General features: G+C 49.1%; 1 protein-coding gene across 1 annotated transcript in view; it reads right to left on the bottom strand.

Moving 5' to 3' along the window:
• cdk19 (cyclin dependent kinase 19) overlaps positions 1 to 20,421 on the bottom strand; it is a 44,070-nt gene that overhangs the window by 2,364 nt on the left and 21,285 nt on the right. The window contains exons 3-4 of the mRNA XM_056294221.1: positions 6,683 to 6,793; positions 3,965 to 4,105 (exon numbers count right to left, since the gene is read on the bottom strand). Coding sequence (XP_056150196.1) covers positions 3,965 to 4,105; positions 6,683 to 6,793 — 252 coding nt within the window. The remainder of the gene's footprint in view (positions 1 to 3,964; positions 4,106 to 6,682; positions 6,794 to 20,421) is intronic.

Genomic DNA, 20,421 nt, shown 5'->3' with positions numbered 1-20,421 from the left:
GAGACGGAGAGAGAGAGAGAGAGAGGGAGAGAGGGAGAGAGAGGGAGAGAGGGAGAGAGGGAGAGAGGGAGAGAGAGAGAGGGAGAGAGAGAGAGAGAGAGAGAGAGAGGAGAGAGAGAGAGAGAGAGAGAGAGAGAGAGAGAGAGGGAGAGAGGGAGAGACCTGGGAAGGGGTGTATCTCACAGAAAGCCTTGAGTCTGCTGAGGTGGGTCTGGGGTGGTAGGGAAAACCTGACATTCGGTCTCCTCATCCAAGGTTTGTGTGTGTGTGTGTGTGTGTGTGTGTGTGTGTGTGTGTGTGTGTGTGTGTGTGTGTGTGTGTGTGTGTGTGTGTGTGTGGGTGTGTGTGTGGGTGTGTGATAACAGACAGTTCAAGGACAGATGACATAACACCTGCACCTGAGCAACATGAGCCGGTGAGAGGAGCTCCGTGGGAAGAAGGGGGCGGAGTCTAGGGTTGGCCCACAGGTCAAGTGGCAGCACCCGTACCGCATTTGCCCTCACCTGTATAGGCTCGGAGGAGGAGACTGAGAGCGATGAAATGATTACACGGGGAAATGTCCGGTAGTTCAGTCGGACCAAGCCAGGTCAAATATGGCCTCCCTCCTCCTTTCTCCCTTTATTTCAAATCCATCTTCTCTGCCCTGTCTGACCCCTGAATTCGGGTCACGGGGATGCTGGAGTCTATCCCAGCAGTCACTGGGCGGCAGGCGGGCAGACACCCTGGACAGGCCGCCAATCCATCACAGCCCCCCCCCCCCCCACACACTCATACAAACCTAGGGACAATTCTCAGCATGGCTGATTCACCTGACCTACATGCCTTTGGACTGTGGGAGGAAACCGGAGCACCCGGAGGAAACCCACGCAGACACGGGGAGAACATGCAAACTCCACCACAGAGGACGACCCCCCAAGGTTGGACTACCCCGGGGTTCGAACCCAGGACCTTGCTGTGAGGTGACTGCGCTAACCACTGCGCCACCGCGCCGCCATATTTTGATTCTCTGAGAACAACATCTGACATAAGCTCTTCATAACGCCGGCTGTAAATAATCACGTTGGATCGTTAGCAAATATTTTTCTGGGAAACACAAAATGCTGCACCCATAGAAAATGAACTGCGAGTGCAAGGTTTGACTGACCCTGCCTAATCAACAGTAAAATTGCCAGGATGTAACCCTATAAAAATGTATCACACAGAAGAGGAAGACAAATAGGGAAGTGGCGAAATAACTGTTCCTCTGCGGTGCCGCTGCTGGTACAATAGTTTGTTAGCGGTTGTTTGCTGAATGCATGTTCATCTGTTACTTTGCCGTCGCATAGCTTTGCTGTTCACCGTCCTCTGTAAAGTACCAGTGGTCCATATTCCAAAACCACCTTAGTCCTGTCTAAACCAGGGTCCATATCCTACCCGCAGCCTTAATCCCTAAACCTAAAACACTCCCCAACCAGCTAGCTACAGGAAGAAAGAGGGGGGGGGGGGGAGGCTGGACGCCATCACCGTCAACGGGACTGCTGTAGACCGAGTCAAGAAACGCCAAGTTCCTCGGCGTCCGCATCACCGAGGACCTCACACCCGGGATGAACACACCGGCCGCGTGGTGAAAAAGGCGGCTGAGGAAGTTCGGCACGGGGCCCAGGATTCTACGGGCCTTCTACGGAGGCACAACCGAGAGCGTCCCTGAGCGGAATGCACCACCGCCTGGCACGGGAACTGTACTGCCCACAACCGCAAAACGCTGCGGAGGGTGGTGCGGGGCGGCCCAGGGCATCAGTGGATGTGAGTTTCCCTCCATCCAGGCCAAATACAACAGATGTTGTGTCAGCGAAGCCCGCAGGATTATCAGAGACCCCAGCCACCCCCAACTATGGACCGTTCCAGCTGCCACCGTCAGGCAAGCGGTGCCGCAGCCTCAAAGTCCGGACCTGTAGCCTCCGAGACAGCTTCTTCCACCGAGCAACCAGGGCTTTTGAACAAAGAACATTAAAGACACCAAGCCTGGTGCCGGACTGACGGGTACCGACCTATGGTCTTCAGCGGATCATCCGCTGTCTTTGTCGTTGCCGCCGTTGTGTTCGTGGCCAGACATCGTTTCTATCCTGTTATCCGTCCTGACGGTGACACGTTAAGCAACTTTTTACATTTAAAAGCAGCACAAAACAGGAAAAGCGATGTCACGGACACGGGACAGACGCCTTCAAACCAACGCGCTTGTAGCGATTCTTGTACCTCGGCCTCCCAACATGAATCTGAATCCCTCCATCCCGGTAGTCGCCGGTGGTAATCCTACACTCGGCAGGACATTGCATTTCTAACGAGGCAGCGGCGTCTCGAGAAAAACCGCGTCGGCGTGCCGTGACAGAGAAGCGGGGAAGTCCACATCCAGCCAAGGCGCTGGGAGGGGGAATGCGGAGAGGATTTTCCGAGAGGCTGTGTAAAATACAGGATATTCATCTGCATAACTTATGATGAAGACCCTAGAGTCTTCTCGCGCCGACGTGTTCCCCCATCTTCCCGAACAAAATGGGCTTTTTCATATACCGTGGCTGCGGTGTTGTTATGGTTTGCCTGCTTGTACCGAAAACAGAATTCTCTGAACGGTGAATTTCCTATTACACACTCCTGGCTGTTTCTCACTCCATGTCTGATCAATACCCCGGAGTAAATTTTACAGCTAGACACTTCATATAGTGCTCTTCTATAGTGGAAACCATGATGTGGACCATGATACTACAAGTAGAGGGGAGGTGATATAACTACAGTATACATTGACACAGTATATAGTTACTATAGTATATTGTTCAAAGCATTTAGTTAGAGGCGATATGAATCAATGAAAGCCACTTTATTTGACGTTGTATTCTTACAACGAATTTAACCCATCCTATTGTATAGGACCTGGGGACCAACTCCAGTTCTTCTTTCCATTGCCTTGCTCAGGGGCACAGACAGGGGTAGTAACCCTAACATGCATGTCTTTTTGACGGCGGGAGGAAACCGGAGGAAACCCACGCAGACACGGGGGAGAACATGCAAACTTCAAACAGAAAGGACCCGGGACGGCCTGGGGCTCGAACCCAGGACCCTCTTGCTGTGAGGCCGCGGTGCTAACCACTGGGCCACCGTGCCGATGGAGTGCTTTAGTTAGAGGGGTGGTTCTCAACCAAGTCCTCAGGTATGACCAGTGCTACTGGTACTACTGGTTCTCTACTCTGTCAGCTAGTTTATCACATTCGCCTTTTGTTCCAGGTGTCAAACCTCCCTGACCGGCGGCTAAATAACTGAACAACAGGTAAATGCAATGTACCACCTGCTACAACAGAAAACCGGCAGTCCCGGTGGTACCTGAGGATCTGAATGAGAACCACCTCGCTAGAAGGATGAAACTGTAATACGTAGTAAGACGTATGTAGTTAGAGTTAGAGGTGATCTAACTTTAGCATACAGTTAAGCAGAGGTGATATTACAACTACGGTGTATATTTACCCCGGGCGCTGCACGGCGGCTGCCCTCTGCTCCTAGCTAAACAGCCAGGACGGGTTAAATGCAGACGAAGAATTTGCCCCACGGGAGTCAATAGAGTAGTAAAATAAGTAAATGAAAATGTAGAGTATTTACTCAGAAGTGATATAACTATAGTCTATACTAGTTCAAAGGATTTCCTTCAAGTGATCTTCAAGGCCCTCCACCCGACACTGCGTTTTCACTGTTGCTTTTCAAGGGCTGTGGGGCCCCTAGCGCCCATGCACCATGTGTTTCGGTACGTGCATTACTACTCCCGAGCTGCCGGAAGTGTCTCTGGGTCTGTGCCAACGCCAATTCAAGTACATGCACCGCGCTCGGCGAATGGAGCTACCCCGCTACGCTACGCTACGCTGCGCTGCGCCTCTCTATTTTGAAACGGCTTCAGCGCGAGGTGTGCCGGCGAAACTGGAGTAGTGTAAGCTGCATGGGCGCTCACCAGATCCCTGTGGAGCACCCAGTTGGCATGGAGGTAATGGATCCCGTCCAGAATCTGATACAGGAGGGACTTAACCATCCCACGGGGCAGCTGCATGGGCTTCTTGTTGGCCTTGGAGGCGCGGTGGAACTTGATAATGTGCTGGGAGGGAGAGAAGAAGACGACACCTCTGTCACGGACCAAAGCGAAGCGTAGATTTTCGTGTGTAGCCATTTTTTTTTTTTACAATCCTTTATTGTCGAGACCTCTGACTGATCAAACTAGAGCTCTTATTTTATTCGAAAAAGGTGCGTAAGCATTTGACTCGCTTACTAGCACTTCCAGTACTACACTGGCAGGACTACACGGTGAAAACAACACGGGAATTTTTGCCCCCTGTTTCTTAACAGCACCAGCCTATTGCACTGTTTTATGGACTATTTTCTCTTGGCGTATATTATTTATCATAAACCGTTGTGTTCTAATGGTGTTTGTCTGAAACTATTGTGTTTGTTGTCGGCGCTGCCATTCCTTGGCACGGTCACTGATCAAAAAATTATTTTATTAATCTCAAGGTGACTTCCTCCTCAGATAATGATTAAATAAATCATTATCTGATTTATTTAATCATTATCTGAGTAGATATTTATTTATATACCGTGTATCCCCCCAATATAAATAAATAAATTAATTAATTAATATGTGTATATAAATACATTATCTGAGTAGTAAAAATTAATAAGGGAAAACTCAACAATGTTCTGGGGGGGGGGGGGGTGAATGATCAGGGCATGTGACTCCACATACACACAAATCTAACCTCCCGACTGTCTGAGCACCCGCCAGCCGACACGCGGGGCGGATCAGCAACTTGGCTGACCACCAAACATGATTTGCGGTTCCTAATGTGTTTACCCGCATTTGGCCGGTGGCCTAGAGTCGATTTGACACCCTTGTTCAATGATGTTCACGAGCTGATTTGTAAAGGTGTGATACAACATTAATGCAATACCGCTACCACACAGCTAGACATTCTGGATGTTTTATGTGGCGCTCGTCAACCGTTTCAAGAAACTGACAATGACAACCGGCGAACAGCGGCAACCACTTTTTCAGATTTCTCTGCGTTATGCTGTATTCTCTGTCTGTTTGCGGTGTGGGGAGGTGGTGGCGCGAACTCACGTTTGCACCGACTACGCAGTGTCTTTATCCACGACTAAGTCCGCGTCTAAGTTTGTGTCATCGTGTGAAGTTTTTATTTTGATCTTCGTTTTTTTTTTTTTATTATTTTAATTTAATGGCTGGGAAGGCTGGCGCTGGATCGGCTGAGGGAGCTAGGTCTGCTTCATCCTGTGGGCCCAGGGACCATGGTCCTGCTCGGAGCTGTGCCCAAGAGGAAAAACCAAGGCGGTCTGGCGGCGGCCTCGCCTAGCGTCTACTGAGCAGTGTTTTTGTCTACTTCTGTGTCATGGTGTGGAGTGTGGGGAAGGTGTGTTGAAGGTGTCTGGCTGGGAGAGCTGGCGCTGGATCGGCAGAGGGAGCTTGGTCTGCTGCATCCTGTGGGCCCAGGGACCATGGCCCTGCTCGGAGCTGTGCCCGAGAGAAAACATTGAGGTGGCAGTCTGGTGGCGGCCTCGCCTAGCGTCTACTGAGCAGTGTTTTTGTCTGCTTCTGTGTCATGGTGTGGAGTGCAGGGGAGGTATGTCGAAGGTGTCTGGCTGGGAGAGCTGGTGTTGGATCGGCTGAGGGAGCTTGGTCTGCTTCGTCCTGTGGGCCCAGGGACCATGGTCCTGCTCGGAGCTGTGCCCGAGAGGAAACACCGAGGCGGCGGTCTGGCGGCGGCCTCGCCTAGCGTCTACTGAGCAGTGTTTTTGTCTGCTTCTGTGTCATGGTGTGGAGTGCAGGGGAGGTGTGTCGAAGGTGTCTGGCTGGGAGAGCTGGCGCTGGATCGGCTGAGGGAGCTTGGTCTGCAGCGTCCTGTGGGCCCAGGGACCATGGCCCTGGTTGGAGCTGTGCCCAAGAGGAAAAACCAAGGCGGTCTGGCGGCGGCCTCACCTAGCATCAACTGAGCAGTGTTTGTGTCTGCATCTGTGTCATGGTGTGGAGTGCGGGGAGGTGTGTCGAAGGTGTCTGGCTGGGAGAGCTGGCGCTGGATCGGCTGGGAGAGCTTGGTCTGTTGCGTCCGCCGGGCCCAAGGACCACAGCCCTGCTCAGAGCTGCACCCAAAGAGGAAGCACTGAGGGCAGTCTGACAGGGCGCGCAAGCGAGACAGGCTAAGCTAACAGCTAGCCCATGCAGACGTTCTCTGGACAGTGGACTTTTTGGACTGTGTTGCACTGAATGGGACTGTGTCGTTTAATGTTTGTGTAGGTTTTTTTGTTCTTATCTTTTGCCTCTCTCTGTTCTGGTATGTTTTTGGGTGGAGTCGTTTTTGGACATTTTGGATATGTGTTTTTATCTTTTGTGTTGCACTGCTGTGGGCTGGGTGAAACGACATTTCGTTTCTTTTGTGTACGCAAGTACATGATAGAAATGATAATAAATTGTTCCCGATTATCAATGACGTGGCGTGTTGATACGTCCTCAAACATTTTTTTAACACATGGACCACTTGGATAGCTGTAGTTTGTGCAAGAGAAATGGCTTTTTCAAGCACTATACAACTGAAATAGTCAGCTAAAATTGTTTTCATTGAGGAACTACAGAAATAGTCCAAAGTCAGCGGCCGGGGAGACTCACCCACAGGTCGTGTTCGGCGTAGTCGAAGAGGAGCCAAACCTTTCTGTCGCTGTGAGACAGGAACACCTTCTGCAGGGCAATGACGTTCGGGTGCTTCAGCTCTCGTAAAAGCTGGAAGACAAAACGCAGAACGAAATACCAGAATTTACCCGTATGACAAGGCACAAGGCTTCGTATCTCACAGTTATGGAAGGAGAGAGAGAGAGAGAGAATGAACATTTAGTGGACACTTAAGGCTAATCTGAAGCTCCATGTAGTATTATGGGTGAGCAAATTTTCAGCATGCTCATCGTATGTCTATACGTAATATACAGGCATGCATCATTTAATAGTCAAGTCAAATTCATTTGCTCTATAACACAACTACATCCCAGACAGGGATGCAACGATTACACTACATCCTCATTCTTGCAACAGGTAAACAGAAAAAACAACAATGTACAGCACCCCCTTATCCTTACACCCTCAATTAAGAGAAAAAAATGTGTCAAAAAAATAAATGGGGGGGAGAGGGGCGTCCGGGTAGCATAGTGGTCTATTCTGTTGCCTACCAACACGAGGATCACTGGATTGAATCCCCCGTGTTACCTCCGGGTTGGTCAGGCGTCCCCTACAGACACAATTGGCCGAGTCTGCGGGTGGGAAGCCGGATGTGGGTCTGTGTCCTGGTCGCTGCACTAGTGCCTCCTCTGGTCGGTCGGGGCGCCTGTTTTTGGGAGGGAGGGGGAACTGGGGGGGGAATAGCGTGACCCTCCCACGTGCTACGTCCCCCTGGTGAAGCGCCTCACTGTCAGGTGAAAAGAAGCGGCTGGTGACCAGAGGTGGGAAAACCCAGTCCAGAAAGTAAAAACCCTAACCGGGTCTTTACTCCATCCACGTATTAAACCAGCTGATTTGAGAAACTAGTCAGTGCAACCTGACGGTTTAGTACATGGGTGGAGTGAAGACACAGTTAGGATTTTTACTTTCTGGACCGGGTTTTTCCACCTCTGCTGGTGACCCCACCCACATGTATCGGGGGAGGCGTGTGGTAGTCTGCAGCCCTCCCCGTATCGGCAGAGGGGGTGGAGCAGCGACCGGGACGGCTCGGGAGAATGGGGTAATTGGGCAGGTACAACTGGGGGAGAACACCCCCCCCTCCCCAAATAAATAAATAAATAAACGGGAGAAACCTCAAAAAGAGCATCAGAGGAGGAATCTCTCTTCCACGGATGGACAGATGTGCTGAATGGTGGTGAGTGGATGGAGTAGACGATGCGGTAATAGATTTAGAACAGCCCCTGAGTCATTGTTGAAATAACAATTATGCAAGAAAATGGCCAACAACCTGGCAGCTTAGGCCGTTTCAGGAATAAGTGACTTTCTGTAATGTCTGAGCCTGCGGGGCAACTGACTGAGCGCCGCCGCTGCTGCACCACCCAGCCAATGTTAATGGCCGACCTTAGAGAGAAACCTCATGCGAGGCTTGACCTCAAACTGCTCAGCAGATTGCTCTCAACCCTACAGCTCACTCAAAACCCCGACTGCCTCCACCGACAGTCGGCGTGGACCAAATCCACTTATATAAGATCGATGGCCACCATATTAAAGCCCTCTCTCCAGTGAGAGGTAGTGTAAGGTTACACTGCTAATGGCCACAGCAGTCGAGCGGCTGGGGTGGAGTCGGTCTCGCTCTCTTCCATCACACAATGTACATGTACTGTGTATTGACAAGTACCTTTATGAGAGTGTAAATGAATACACAGTACAGTTTTAAGCACAATATATTATATATATATTCCTTTATATATTATATATTTCCTATATAGTATATATTTATATAGCAATACTGATACAGGAAAAAAGTTTAACATGTATCAGTATTGATATCCCGCTCCTCATTAGCTGATATATATATTTCCTATATAGTATATATTTATATAGCAATACTGATACAGGAAAAAAGTTTAACATGTATCAGTATTGATATTCCGCTCCTCATTAGTTGAGCACGTATAACAACACCATTGACGGTTTCAGAAAACCCCCCCCCCGCTATGTCAACATATACATTATATATGTCATATGTATGTCATATAAGTAATATATGTCTATATACATTTCCTTTTTTTTACATTTTCAATATCATCCAGAACCTCTGTGAAATGGACATAACAGTCATATTCCATGTTACAACCAGAACGAAGAGCACAGAGACGGGTAGCGTTTTAAATTAAAACGTCACTAGACGGGATACCGTATCGTAATTCATTCATCTTGCCGTTAATCAGGAATTTCAGTGTGTAACAGGTTACATAAGTGCCTTTAAAGAACATATCTTACATTTCATGGAGCTGCATTACTGCTTCACTACCCTGCGACAGTACTCGGGAGATTCGACTGCAGTTTACTCATCAGAGGACCCGACTTCGCCGCTCCTGTTGGCTCCAAGAGAAACCGCAGCGCTAATGGAGGTTAGTCACAGGACAGATGCATAATGAAGGCCCTCCACACGGGCCTCCACCGCACGCACCGCCTATCAGACACCATATCGCTCCATTCGTCGCTCTTCCCTGCACGTGTCCGGACCTTTCCAAGCTCGCTCGCTCGCTCGCTCACTCCAGGCCATTTACTGACTCTCATCCATGATAATCCATAATGTATTAGGCCGGTGTGTCCTTTTGAAACCTACTTTACAGACATGCTGAAATGAAAATGTCTTTTTCATGCATTTAGCCAATTATGCATGCCCCGATGGAGCTCTCGTTAACAATGTGTACCAAAAAAAAACATAAAATGGAGATAAAACACAAACTTTGTACACTCTTAACTCTATCCAATCATTTTAATCCAAGCTGTAGTCCCCCCCCCCTCAACATATAGAAACTGTGCAGTCATTCCTACTCATTTTTCAAGACTGCTGTCAGGCGGCTTTCAATCTAGTGTACGATGAGAAAATGGTTTCAGTGTTGTTGTTTTTTTAGAAGAAGAAGAAGAAGAAGAAGAAGAAGAAGAGGAGGAGGAGGAGGACTTCAATTTATAATAACTTCATTCATACAATTATTTCAACTCATCAAATGCGGGTCGACATCATCAGAAAGAAGCAAATATTAAAACACTAAGCAGAACAAAGGAAACAAACAACGAGGCAGTTTGAAAGTGCTCAAGGGGGCGTCCGGGTAGCGGTAGCGGTCTATTCTAACACGGGGATCGCTGGTTCGAATCCCCGTGTTACCTCCGGCTTGGTCGGGCGTCCCTACAGACGCAATTGGCCGTGTCTGCGGGTGGGAAGCCACGGATGTGGGTGTGTGTCCAGGCCGCTGCACCAGCGCCTCCTCTGGTGGGTCGGGGCGCCTGTTCACGGGGGAGGGGGAACTGGGGGGGGGATAGCGTGATCCTCCCACCTGCCTCGTCCTCCCTGGTGAAACTCCTCACTGTCAGGTGGAAAGGAGCGGCTGGCGACTCCACGTGTATGGGAGGAGGCGTGCGGTAGTCTGAAGCCCTCCCCGGATCGGCGGCGGCGGCGGCGGGAGTACAAGGGGGGAGAAAAAGCGGGGGGGGGGAATCAAAAAGTAAAAAGTGCTCAGGATTCAGTCAACAGAGAACCAAGATCAAGAACAACTCCGACACGTAAGATAGTGAAAGTAAAATATTAAAACAAAGAGATGGGAAACAAAAAATAACAAAATACATGAAATAAAGTAAAAGCTCCCTTTGGCTCGAATCCCCCGGTGGCTGTTGGGACGGGCCGGGTCCGGGGGAAGAGGGAATCTGGACTCGTTCCACCTCGATGTTCTGTTTCAAATGGAAATACATCAAAGCGAGGTAGAAAAACACCGAAAAAAAGCCATTTCAGCATGTTTTTCGACTTTGAACACCGTGGGCGGGGAGTGGAGGGGAGGGGAGGGGAGGGGGGGAGGCGGTAAAGCCGTCCACAATTCACTTAATCATTGACCCTCCGTGTGCTGGTTCTGTGCCATCTGATCTGGGATCTCGGGTAAATAAAGGCGCTGAAGAAGCGCTGTCACACTACGCCTTGTATTTGTTTTTCCTTTCTGTCGCCTCCGTCGCTCGGGAAGAGATCCGGTCCCAACAATCCCACGGGAAAGGACGGCCTGTCTCCTTGGCCCGTACCAGGCACGTCTCCCCGTCTCCAAAACATGCGACGCATTAAGTGCGGGTCTGAGGTCAGAAGGAGACAGAATCCACAAGCAGACGCCGGCTAGCAGAACCGGCCACCGACGGGTTGGGGTTGTTATTGTGACGGGAATTTAAACGGTGTGGGAACGCTGCTACGATACGCAGACGAGCAGCGCCGTGAGACGCGGTAGGCCAGCCAATGGGAGACGGGCCATTTGTAGACACCAAACCAGAATAATGAGGGCTAACAGTGGTGTGTGTGTGTCCACCAGACCCGAACATGTACGCCTGTTAAAAATCTCCTGTAGCTGTAATGTGTACCATCTGCGGCTGCTTTAGTTCTTGCGGCCTTTCTGTCGCATCTCCGCGACTCGCGCATGAGAACAATGCGGCTGGACTGCATGCCGGCTGCACAGCATTCCAGCGCCGATGCAAATCTGACTCGCGCCACGTCTGGTTTCGGTTATCGAACGTTGACCTGGTTAAACGGATCAGACGTTTGTGTGCCCCGAGCTGGCGGCGAACGTGCGCTGACTGGAGGGAAGAGGTGAGGACGTGACTGGGGGAACTGAAATCTCCTAGATACGCCCCTGCAGCCTCGTCAACGGGTGCGTTCGTAACTCCAGACGCTCCGCGGACACAGATTGGGTCACATCGGTGGTTCTCCACCGAGCCCTCAGGTACCACCTGTACTGCTGGTTTTCTATTCTACCAGGTAGTTTGTTATGTTCGCCTGGTGTAAAAATCCACCTGGTTGAAGGCTGGGACAGCGGGTGATTGTAATGACCTACCTGGCTGTATAGGAAACCAGCAGCAGTGGTGGTACCTGAGGACCTGATTGAGAACCAGCAAGTTACAGAGTAGAGCTGCTCTCTCTGGTCAATGCACTGTTCACTCACTCTCTCAATCATGCTTAAGGTGTGTGTGTGTGTGTGTGTGTGTGTGGTGTTGAATACCACTGTAGGTTTTCCACTAAACCTCTGGTCTCAAGCTGTACACTTGGTTTTGAGGCAAGTTGGCTCGAGGTCAAACCCAAGACAACTGTTGGCACCTGAACCCCGCTATACACAAGACGAGACGGATTTCCAAACAAGGGACTTTTAAGCCCCGTTGTGAAGCGGTGGGAGAATTCAAATCTGACCATTCGAGTTCCGCTTTGACATGAATGAACAAGCTCCTCGTGTGCAAGAATGCATCACCAAAATCACTGGTGGGGGAAAAAAGGTGAAAAGGGTTGGCAAGAATTTCTTGGCTTTGGGGAAAAAAGGGCAGGAACTCCACACTTTTCCAACTTGATCTAGTCAAGAATGTTTTCTTGTTTTACTGTAGTAAGAGTTATTGTCTTGCAAAATCTGGTGGTGAAAACCACCTTTTCTTTGTTGCAACTGCACAGCCACAGGCATCCCCCCTCGGTTTGTCAGTATTCAGAGCAGCTGGACGCTGTTGACACAGTAATGCATCAAAATGCCCTGCATAACTTTGTTCTGTTTGTTCCCTGGAAGTCAGTAGTACTTCCTGAAAGGGGAAATAAAGTCGGGCTGTTTATTTGTTGATAACCCTTTTTTCCAGTACCCATGACCCAGAGAGAAAATTACAGTTTGGCCTCTGGAAGTGAAGGGAACCTGTGGTTAAAGTGATTCACATGTTTTTGTCGGACAGCCCGAGGGCCCGCAGAGCAGGCGGGGAAGTTCTCCAGATTGCTGAGTTTTGGGCAGCGTTTTGGAGGCAGGTAGAGTTAGGAGTGTTTCGTCTGGGCGACGACAAAGACCTGATCGTCAATAACCTCTTCGCCTCTTTATATGTTTGTATTTCCGCCGGCAGAAATAACATCCTGGTTGAATACCGACGCTTAAATCGGTGGTTCTTAATCAGGTCCTCAGATAACGCCTGTACTGTTTATTTGCTTTTTTGAGGGGGGGGGGGTTTCCCCCCTTTTCTCCCCCATTGTACATAGCCAAGTACCCCACTCTTCTGAGCTGTCCCGGTCGCTGCTCTGCCCCCTCTGCCGATCCGGAGGGGGCTGCAGACTACCACATGCCTCCTCCGACACATGTGGCGTCATCAGCCGCTTCTTTTCACCCGACAGAGAGGAGTTTCGCCAGGGGGACGTAGCTTGTGGGAGGATCACGCTATTCCCCCCAGTACCCCCCCCAACCGGTGCCCCAACCGACCAGAGGAGGCGCTAGTGCAGCGACCAGGACACACACCCACATCCGGCTTCCCACCCGCAGACACGGCCAATGGTGTCTGTAGGGACGCCCGACCAAGCCGGAGGTCACACGGGGATTCGAACTGGAGATCCCCGTGTTGGTAGGCAACAGAATAGACCGCCACGCCACCCGGACGCCTCAGTTTATTTGCTTTTCTGCCAGCTAGTTTATCACATTCACCTGTTATTCCGGTTATTCCAGCTCCAACCAGGGAGGATTTGACGTGGAACGACAGGTGAATGCAATGAACTACCTGGCAGAATAGATAAACAGCAGTACCGGTGGTATCTGAGGACCTGGTTGAGAACCACCGCTCTAAATGGCGCAAGCGTCTGCCACGAAGATCGGTAGGAATTGTTTCCGCATTGGCTGTGGACTCTGACTGCCTACTTTGATTTACCTGACGAGGGTCCGGCGACTGACTGCGTGCCTGGCGTTTCTAGGACCGTGCAGTTACTACATCTCACAGACTGTAGCGCCATTTCCAGCGTGTCCTTCCTACCGGGCGCCCGAACCCTGTCACTGTGAATAAATCCACTTCAGCTCCAGGAAAACCGCGTTCACGCCCCCACAGACCTCGGCTAAAAAGTCAGCACAGCTGTTCTCCTCGGTCTCTCTTTTCCTCTGCCTCTTTCCCTGCTTTACCACTGTCTCAGCGAACAGTAACCGACCCATCAGATCAGAATAGAAATCCCTAAACTTTTTCAGCAAAAAAAAAACAAACACAGGAAATACTCCCAAACACCGCTTCCAAGGTTTACTGGCGTTACTGATCACCGGTGCAGAGACACTCAGTAATTCAACGGTTATAATCACTTCTGTCTTTCACCCACATGTTTAACATTACATTACATTACAGTCATTTAGCCGACGCTTTTATCCAGGGCGACTTACAATAAGTGCATTTAACGTAAGAAATCAGGAGAACTACTAGTTTAACAGAAATTGGGTTTTTTTTTTCTATCACTGAATTTAACCTCAGGGTGCATTTTGTCATAGAATCTACTTTGCCAAATTTACCCTCGGCGAAACCAGATTATTTTTACAAAAGCCACAAATATATCTAACCCTGTTGTAGTGTCAAGGCAAGCACTGGATTTGGAGCCCGGAGAGGTTGCAGCGGTGGAACAATGCTGTGGTTTTGTGCAGCCTGTTTGATTTGGCTGAGGTTATGGTTTAATCACAACCTTAATCCCGGGGCTATAACGGGGCATTGTGGGAATGAGCCCCCAGCTTAGGGACCTCTTGAGCCCCAGGCTTGTGGCACCAATTTTAGTCAAGAGGGCTGACTATCAACTGGGCCAATCGGGGCGACCACTTGCTCCTGTAACCAATTTTGACAGTAACTGTAAACTCTAGCGTTAGCAATCAGCAGCAAATGCAGGCCAGAGCTACTGCGTTCACGAGTTCTCAGGGGTTGAGACTCATCTAGCTTGTAACTTGAGTTGGTAACAGCATATACATTCTAGTTTATCCATGGAAAGCTGTATCTTCAACTAGCTGGATGGGAGCTTCTATTCAATATTCTTCCCATTGCGTGAAACCAGCGATGGAGAGTCATGAGACATCGAGGGCCATATGTAAACCGGTTTTCCGACAAAAACATTATGCAAATTTGTTATTAGCGTACAAGCTTCACCCAGAGCACCCTTACCATCTCACTTGTCTTCGTTATCATTCTTCTGAGCGCCTTTTTGCCGCTGAACTAGTTTCAACAAGCTTAAGCAATGAAGTCAAAGGTGTTTTCAATTGAGATGGCTGATTAGACCGCTTCTCGGGTCTGTCTGGGTGTGTACACAGTGTGTTTGATTGACATCAGTTCAGCTATATAAGTTTGTCTGTAAGTACATTATGTAACCTTGCATTCAAGGCATGTCAGGCTGTATTCTCTCTAAGTTGTGAAGTGGTGTGCATTCATGTGCATTATGCTCAAAAGATTGGAGACAAGATGGGGGTGAGCGAAGATGGAGACAAGTGTCTTCTGTATCAGAAAATCAGAAACACTTTGCCGTTTCATTTCATGCACTTGCACACATGAAATGAAACGAAACATCGTTTCCCCCAGCCCACAGCAGCACAAAAACACATCCCAAAAACTACAAGAACTACAAGAACACACATATCCAAACTAAACAAGAAAAATTACCATCCAGGAGAACAAACGCCAGCCAGGATGACTGTCAGAACTGCCGATCTGCATGGGCTAGCAGTTAGCTTAGCCTGCCCCGCTTCCGCATCCTGTCAAACTGCCCTCAGTGTTTCCTCTTAGGACGCAACTCCAGTCAGGGCCGTGGTCCTTGGGCCCACAGGATGCAGCAGACCAAGCTCCCTCAGCCAATCCAACGCCAGCTCTCCCAGCCAGACACCTTCGACACACCTTCCCGCACTCCACATGACGACACTAAAAACACAGTCAGGGCTAGGCGAGGCCGCCGCTACACCGCCCTCGGTGTTATCAGAACTGCCGATCTGCATGGGCTAGCAGTTAGCTTAGCCTGCCCTGCTTCCACATCCTGTCAGACCGCCCTTGGTATTGCCTCTTTCAGGCACAGCTCCAGGCAGGGCTGTGGTCCCTGGGCCCACAGGACGCAGCAGACCAAGCTCTCCCAGCTGATCCAGCACCAGCTCTCCCAGCCATCAAACGAAGATGAACTTAGACACAGACGTGGACAAAGACACTGCATGGACGGTACTGGGTGAGTCCGCCGCAAATGTGAATTCGCGCAGCCATCTTCCCACACTGGTACTGGGTGAGGCCACTGCAAATGCGAATTTGCGCTGCGATCTTCCCACACCGAAATTGAATGCCGTAGCATTATTGCTTATCAAGGAATATCCATCCATGTTTAAAATTCCTACTTGTGGTTCATCTTCTGACTTTATTATTCAAATTTTATTTCTGTTCACATATGGCTCAATGCGTTCACCGTTAGTGGAAAGAGCGGTTACGTCACAACTCTGTCAATTCGTGCTGCATCCACAATTCTGATCTCTCCCAGACTGAATCACCCGACATAATAAAGTCTTCACGTGGCCCTTCCCGGTCGGAGACTCGCTCAAACCATAAATCCAACACCACTTGAATTCAGGGTACGTTTGTTTTGTTGCACCTGGTAGGGCAAACAACTTACACAATTGTTTTTTTTGAGTACATCGTATATATGTTAACCTCAGCATGTACATACATAGCTCTGCCCAACTTCAACCTCAGAAAAGGTCTAATCAGCCAAAAGTACCAAACGACAGCTGTGCGGGTGTCCAGGAGCTTCAAGTGCTTTAAACTTAGCCATGCTTCTATTTAGTTTGTATGCTACTTATACTTTTTTTGAGATTTTTTAATTTTCTTGGAAACCCCCCCCCCCCCCAATTGAAATGAATGATGGACAGCTCTGAATCTCACTTTGTGCCGAGGACTGGTGATGTCCCGGTTTACCCCGGGCTCGTAAAATTTAGCTGAAGCGAGCAAACACATTTTCCTGATTTTTTTTTAGTCTATGCTCGCTCTTTAATTGCCGGCACAGCGTTACGCCGATTCATCTCCATAATCAGATGCCCGGAATCTGCCCTTAGCCGAAGAATGCCAGCTGTCCCGGGGGGGAAATTCTCTATCTGCAGAAAACCTTGTGACTCAATTTCATGTGCCACAAGGCAAAGGTCAGTGAGGCTTGTTGTTCAACCTGCTCGGGGCAGGAGGATACACGCAAAGTCAATTTCAACTGGGTTTTCTGCCCCAGATCACGACCGCCTTGTCAATGAGGCTAACAAAGGAACGGCAGGTTGTGTGAAAATGCTAAAATGAAGTGAAACGCTGAAGCATTTCAATTATTTTTCTTTATTTATGAACTGCATAGTACAGGATTTCTCAAGTTCCAATCCTAGATCCATATCCCAGTGGCAAAAATTGGAGTTGTACATCAATCAAGTGGTTTGTTTTGCTACCAGAGGCCTGACTGCTGGACATCACTACTACTACTGCTGTTGTTTTTACTTGTCCCCTGTTTTTGTTTTTGTTTTTGTTTTTTTAAACGTAAACCAAAGGCAATGCTGCTGGAAATGAAGACGAAAGCCAATCAAGACATTTCAGTGCGTGGTGAAGAAGAAAAGAAGGGGAATACATGACGGAAATAAAAAGAAGAGGCTGTTTGTTTTGGCTCTAAAGAAAATGGGTCATGTTTTTAAAAAGCAGCGGAGGGAAAACGCTTACTGGACCGCTTCCAAACGTTCCCGGTTAAACCTGAATCAGGCCGGTGCCGTCGGCTCACCTGCAAAACAGGCTATTATTTCTGACCAGTCTGCTTTCCAGCTCACTAGCCAGCCCATAGCCCGACACTTTTTACACGGGGTTTTTTTTTGTTACAGATCAAAAACAGGACATACCTCAGTAATTTTCTTTTTTCTTTCCAAATTAAGGGAGGCATCCTGTCAACAGCTATGTGGATGTTAATGACACGGCAAAACCACAATTCAAAACTCATCTCGTCCATTGACTCACACCGCCCACGTCCTCCCACCTCCCTCCTCCACACCTTCTGTTACTGTTGTCTTCAGCCTGTACTTTCTCTTATTTCTTCTTCCTCTCGCCCAGCTCCCGTTCCCTTTATTGTTCCGTGGTCACGAGGGGTTTTTAATCACGGCTTTCCCCTCTGCCAATGTTCAAAATCAATCAAAACTAAATGCAATTAATAGTATCGGCTCGTGCCCTTGACATTCAGTGACTCGAGTCACTAGGATCAGTCAGAACTAACAGAAACCATGTTCACATGACATGGAAGGGAATACCCGTTTCCTGTTTTTTTTTCCATTTAATTTTTCAAATGTTCAGTCTTTTGTAACTTATCCTGTTACATGTATTTTGTGTTACGTTATTGTATAGTTGATGTTCTAAAACATTATTTTAATGTGCGTTATATGTCGCATTATCCCAACTTGTGTAATGGCATGTCTTGCTTTGTTATGTCATGTTTTCCTGCTTTGTTATGTTACATTATGTTGTGCTGTGCTATATGAAAGAAATGAAAGCCACTTAATTTGTCACTGTATTCTTACAATGAATGTGTCCTCTGCTTTTAACCCATCCAATCGTACGGGAGCAGTGGGCACTCCATGTCTGATCAATACCCCAGAGTAAATTTTACAGCTAGACACTTCATATAGTGCTCTTCTATAGTGGAAACCATGATGTGGACCATGATACTACAAGTAGAGGGGAGGTGATATAACTACAGTATACATTGACACAGTATATAGTTACTATAGTATATTGTTCAAAGCATTTAGTTGGAGGCGATATGAATCAATGAAAGCCACTTTATTTGACGTTGTATTCTTACAACGAATTTAACCCATCCTATTGTATAGGAGCAGCGGGCAGCTGCAGCACCCGGGGACCAACTCCAGCTCTTCTTTGCACTGCCTTGCTCAGGGGCCCAGACAGGAGTATTAAGCCTAACATGCATGTCTTTTTGATGGTGGGGGGAAACCGGAGCACTCGCAGGAAACCCACGCAGACACGGGGAGAACATGCAAACTCCACACAAGAAGGACCTGGGACGGCCCGGGGCCTTCTCGCTGTGAGGCAACAGTGCTGACCACTGGGCCACCGCGCCGCCGACATATATTCCTATGTGATTTCATGCTATGTGTAATGTGATCTGCAGAGCAAGCCCACCAAGTCAAATTCCACGTCTGCAAACACCCCTGGCCCGATAAAACATACTCCGATTCTGATTACAGCCCTGGTTACGCTCTGCATGAAGAGCGTTGCTACGGCCAAACGTCAAAAAATGGAAAATGTCGTTTGAAGCAGGATTTCAGCCTAAAAAAATGGAAACGACGGCCCGGGAAAATAAAAAGCAGTTTTGTCGTCGCAGGCCGGCCGGCGATCCGGGACCAGCGTGTTTGCAAGGCCGGCTGAAAGACGCGGCTCGGGTGTCGAGAACCCGCAAGAAAAACAGCACGGGCCCTGGATTATTCTGCAGCCGAAGGACTGATTAATGAGTTCTCTCATGTGGCGAGCGGGCTGTGGGTCAATATAACCACAGCAGACTGCCATGTGCGGGAGGGGGGGGTGGTGCAGGAGGGGGCTGGGTGGGGTGCGGGGCTCTGACTGCCACTGGTTGGAGAGAAACACAACGGCTCTTGTCTGCCCGGAGACGCACGCCAAGGCCTCTTTTCTTTTTTTCTTGCTCTCTACGACTGAACAAAGTGACAGCGGTTGGCTCGGCGCGCCCCTATGCACAGCGGGCAGCAGCAGCAGCAGCAGCAGCCATTTGCTGTTCCTCAGACTGGAATCCTGCTGACGAAGCTGAAACCTGTGTGTTTGGTACACCCTGGGTTACAGCTCCAGAGAGGATTAGTGCCGTGCAGGACCCGACATAATGGCAACGCAAGATAAAATCCAGAAAACCTGCGCGTGCGCACACCCGCGCCCATGTGCACACATGCAACCTTGTACACACACACAAACAAACTCGCTATAAAACCCAAAGCCCCAAGCCTGTCATCACATTGCTCAACGCAGTCTAAAACCCGACAATGGCCGTATACATACAGCAGCGGGGTTGATTCATGGTTTCTTAGCCATTTCTTTCGTTTTTTTTTTTGTTTTTGTTTTTTTGAAATTCGTTGCGTTCGCCGTAATAACACACTGGCTGACAAATTGAAAACTCTGCCCCTATAATTTATGGCCAGACATTAGCAATCATTTCATCCCTAGCAACCACACGGGAGACCCGGTCAGCCAACACCCTCTGCAAACACAACCAGAGAATGGTCCTGTTTGCACAGCGATTAAAGGCTGGGGGACGGGGGTGGGGGGGGGGTGATGTGGGCCAGAATACATAAATATGCCTCTTTAGGCATGCTGGTGCAACACCAGATTGGATCGGTGTCACTGGCAGACCACAGGACTTATCTTTAGGTCAATGTGACGATCACAGGAACTGGTCTTATCTGATGTGGAGTAGGGCTGGGCGATATATCTAGCGTATTGATACCGTGATACGAGACTAGCTATCGTCTGGGACTTGGACATTTTAACGTTATGATATGGTATAAGTTGTCTTTTCCTGGTTTGAAAGGCTGCATTAAAAGAGACGACATTTTCTGAACTTGTTAGACTGCGGTAGCCGTGCTACTATTTGCTTCTATCTGCTCGGTCCTTATATCCACATGAGTAGTGACTGTTTATCAAAAATCTCTTGTACGGGGCTGTCCGGGTAGCGGAGCCGTCTATTCCATTGCCTACCAATATGGGGATCGGTGGTTCGAATCCCTGTGTTACCACCGGCTTGGTCGGGCGTCCCTACAGACACAGTTGGCCCTGTCTGTGGGTGGGAAGCCGGATGTGGGTATGTGTCCTGGTCGCGACACTAACGCCTCCTCTGGTCGGTCGGGGCGCCTGCTCACAGG

The sequence above is a fragment of the Lampris incognitus genome, chromosome 15, assembly GCF_029633865.1.
Source record: "Lampris incognitus isolate fLamInc1 chromosome 15, fLamInc1.hap2, whole genome shotgun sequence".
NCBI classification, from domain to species: Eukaryota; Metazoa; Chordata; class Actinopteri; order Lampriformes; family Lampridae; genus Lampris; species Lampris incognitus.
This window is presented reverse-complemented; position numbering and strand designations above follow the sequence as displayed.